The sequence below is a fragment of the Equus quagga genome, chromosome 2 (genome assembly GCF_021613505.1).
Source record: "Equus quagga isolate Etosha38 chromosome 2, UCLA_HA_Equagga_1.0, whole genome shotgun sequence".
Classification (NCBI taxonomy): domain Eukaryota; kingdom Metazoa; phylum Chordata; class Mammalia; order Perissodactyla; family Equidae; genus Equus; species Equus quagga.
Window position 1 is genome coordinate 30,335,836 of NC_060268.1, and position 2,689 is coordinate 30,338,524.

The 2,689-nt window shown below is 36.9% G+C and overlaps 1 protein-coding gene across 1 annotated transcript; it reads right to left on the reverse strand.

The window, feature by feature from the left end:
• Nucleotides 1–972: 972 nt before the first annotated feature.
• LOC124232544 (olfactory receptor 4F15-like) lies at nt 973–1,909 on the reverse strand. The gene is given in 2 exon segments (XM_046649504.1): nt 973–1,026; nt 1,028–1,909. Coding segments are annotated over 2 exon segments (936 nt in total).
• Between the last annotated feature and the right edge of the window lie 780 nt (nt 1,910–2,689).

Sequence of the window (2,689 nt, forward strand, 5' to 3'; positions counted from 1 at the left end):
TAAATGAACTGAGCCACCTCACTGGGCAAGCAACATAGATCAGCAGAAGAACTGCCTGAGGATGAGTGGGATTTAAAATGGGTAATAGAAGAGAATAAGATTATCAATTAGAAGCAACGAACCTGCTGCAGCTTGTCCCTCCTGTTTTAAGTTTTTCTTTAGTGAAGTTGAAAGCAGTCACCACTTTAAAGAATCTATGACAAAATGAAGTGATGTAGGGATGAAGTGTATTTAAAAGGTGGAATATACATTGACATTTATTGTTTCCAAATGAGCTGGTCCTCCACTGCTAGTACCTGAAAGTCTACTTGATGGCTTGTCTCTGGCTTTCACTCTCTAAAAATGAGAAAAGTACTCCAGCTTCCTTTCCCTTCAGTTTAGACAATCTCAAACCACAGAATTTGTAGAGTTCTCCATAGGGTCACAGTACGGTTATATCCCAGTTATGTTTATCAACGTAAGCATCGTTCTCTTCTCTGTTTCACTTTCCCACTCACTTAATGATGTTTCCAAATATCAGCTTCCAAATAAATATCTGCAATCCAATTTTGTCTTTGGATCTTCTTCTGAGAGGACGTAACCTGAGTAACTAAGGGGAGCTACTAGTCGTACATGCACCCGATGTGATAATTCCCGACATTTGGTAAAGCAAGCTTTCAGTTCACTTGTGACCCTTATGGGAAACAGAAGAGATGTAACTATATTCTTCCTACTTTCAAGATGAAAAGAATTTCAATCATAAATATTATTCAGTAGATAGTGACGTTGTTTTCTAAAATAACATATCATGGTGAATTTTCCTTTCTCATGGGAGTAAAGGTAACGAACAAATTCTCTACAGAAGTAATAGAAAATTGTTCAATGAGGTAGATGATATGTCTAGATCTGGCCATGTCAAATTCCAGATGCCTGAGTGCAGAGGTTTCAAAGGATGATGAATGTATAATTTTAGAACTCCAAAGTCAAATCTAATCAGCAAAATCTGACATAATGTCCCCGTTTGCTCAATCGTTTGATGGCTATCTTTTATGTCGTTGTTCCTTAATGTATAAATGGCAGGATTCAAGACAGGGGTGATAGCAAAGTCAACAATGAATAGGTATTTATCAATTGATGATGTGGGAAAAGGCCATGCATAGAGAAACATGCATGGAGTGAAAAAAAGAACCACCACAGTGACGTGCGCTGAAAGAGTGACAGAGGCCTTGGATAAGTCTCCTGAAGAACGTTTCCAGACAGTGACCAAAATGAAGATATAGGAAAGGATTAGCAGGAAGAAAGTGCCCATGCTCATAAAGCCACTGTTGGCAGCAACAATAAACTCAAACTTTGCTCCATCTGTGCATGCAAGTTTTATGACCCTTGGAAAGTCACAATAAAAGCTGTCTACTTTATTAGGACCACAAAAAGGCAAGTTTACAATGAAAACAAACTGAGACATAGCATGGATCACTCCAGTTACCCAACTAGTGATTACAAACAAAACACATATTTTAGGGTTCATGATATTCAAGTAGTGAAGAGGCTTACAGATTGCCGTGTACCTGTCAAACGCCATGGCTATGAGTAACACCATCTCCACTCCTCCTATGATGTGTATAAAGGATATCTGTGTCATACAACCTTGAAAAGAAATGATCTTGTATTCCTTTGGAAGGTCTGCAATCATCTTGGGGACCGTGGTAGACAAAAGGCCCACATCAATGAGGGACAAGTTGGCAAGCAGGAAGTACATAGGAGAATGTAAGTGAGAATCAAAAATTACCAAAAACAAAATGAAGAGATTCCCTAGGATGATCCCTAAATAGATCAAGGAAAACATCAACATGAGAAAAACTTTAGTTTCCGAAGAACTAGAGAGTCCCAGCAACACAAACTCAGAAACAACAGAATTGTTTAGTTCATCCATTGACTTGGGCAGAAGAGCTGATTTTCAAATCACCTAAGGATACAAAATGATGAAAAGCCATAATCAGTGGCAGAAAAGTAGATTTCCTATTATTCCTGCTAATTTGTTCTAAAGGATTATAACCTAGAGTTAGAAATCATTTAACTAGATTAAAAAATTTAAAAAAGTAGAATTACAATGATCAGGAGAGTGATTACATAAAAAGAGAAATAACCTGAATATTTTAGATGGAGGTGCTTCCCTCCAATAGGATTACTTCTCTTCTTATTCCTTTATCAGATGATTATTTTGTTTTCCTCTCAAGGATTTCTAAACATTTTCTCTGACCACTTACCTAGGTGTTCTCCCAACCAAGTAACCCGAGCCATTTCCATCATCTTCACATTAAGTTCTCATACTAACTTGGAAATTCTCCTTAGCAGAAATTCTTATTTCACAGGTCAAATAGGGATCTTTAGGCCAAAAGTGTTTAATATGTTTTACCTTGCTTCACCTTGCAAGTGCGTTTAGTTTTTGTTTGCACAATTTACCATGGCAGTCAGGTGCTCAGATTGAGGTTATTCATAATGTTTTGCCCAAGACACATTATTATCATAGTGCATGCATGGACCTCTATATCAAAAAGAAATTGGATACAAGAGAAAAAAAGACTAGTTAGAAAGAAAACTTTTATGAAACAAAGATACTATTAATAGACAATATTTACTAAGTGATTCCCTCCATGGAAGGCACTGTACTAAGCACACAATCTCATTTTAACTTTACAAAATTCCACATGAT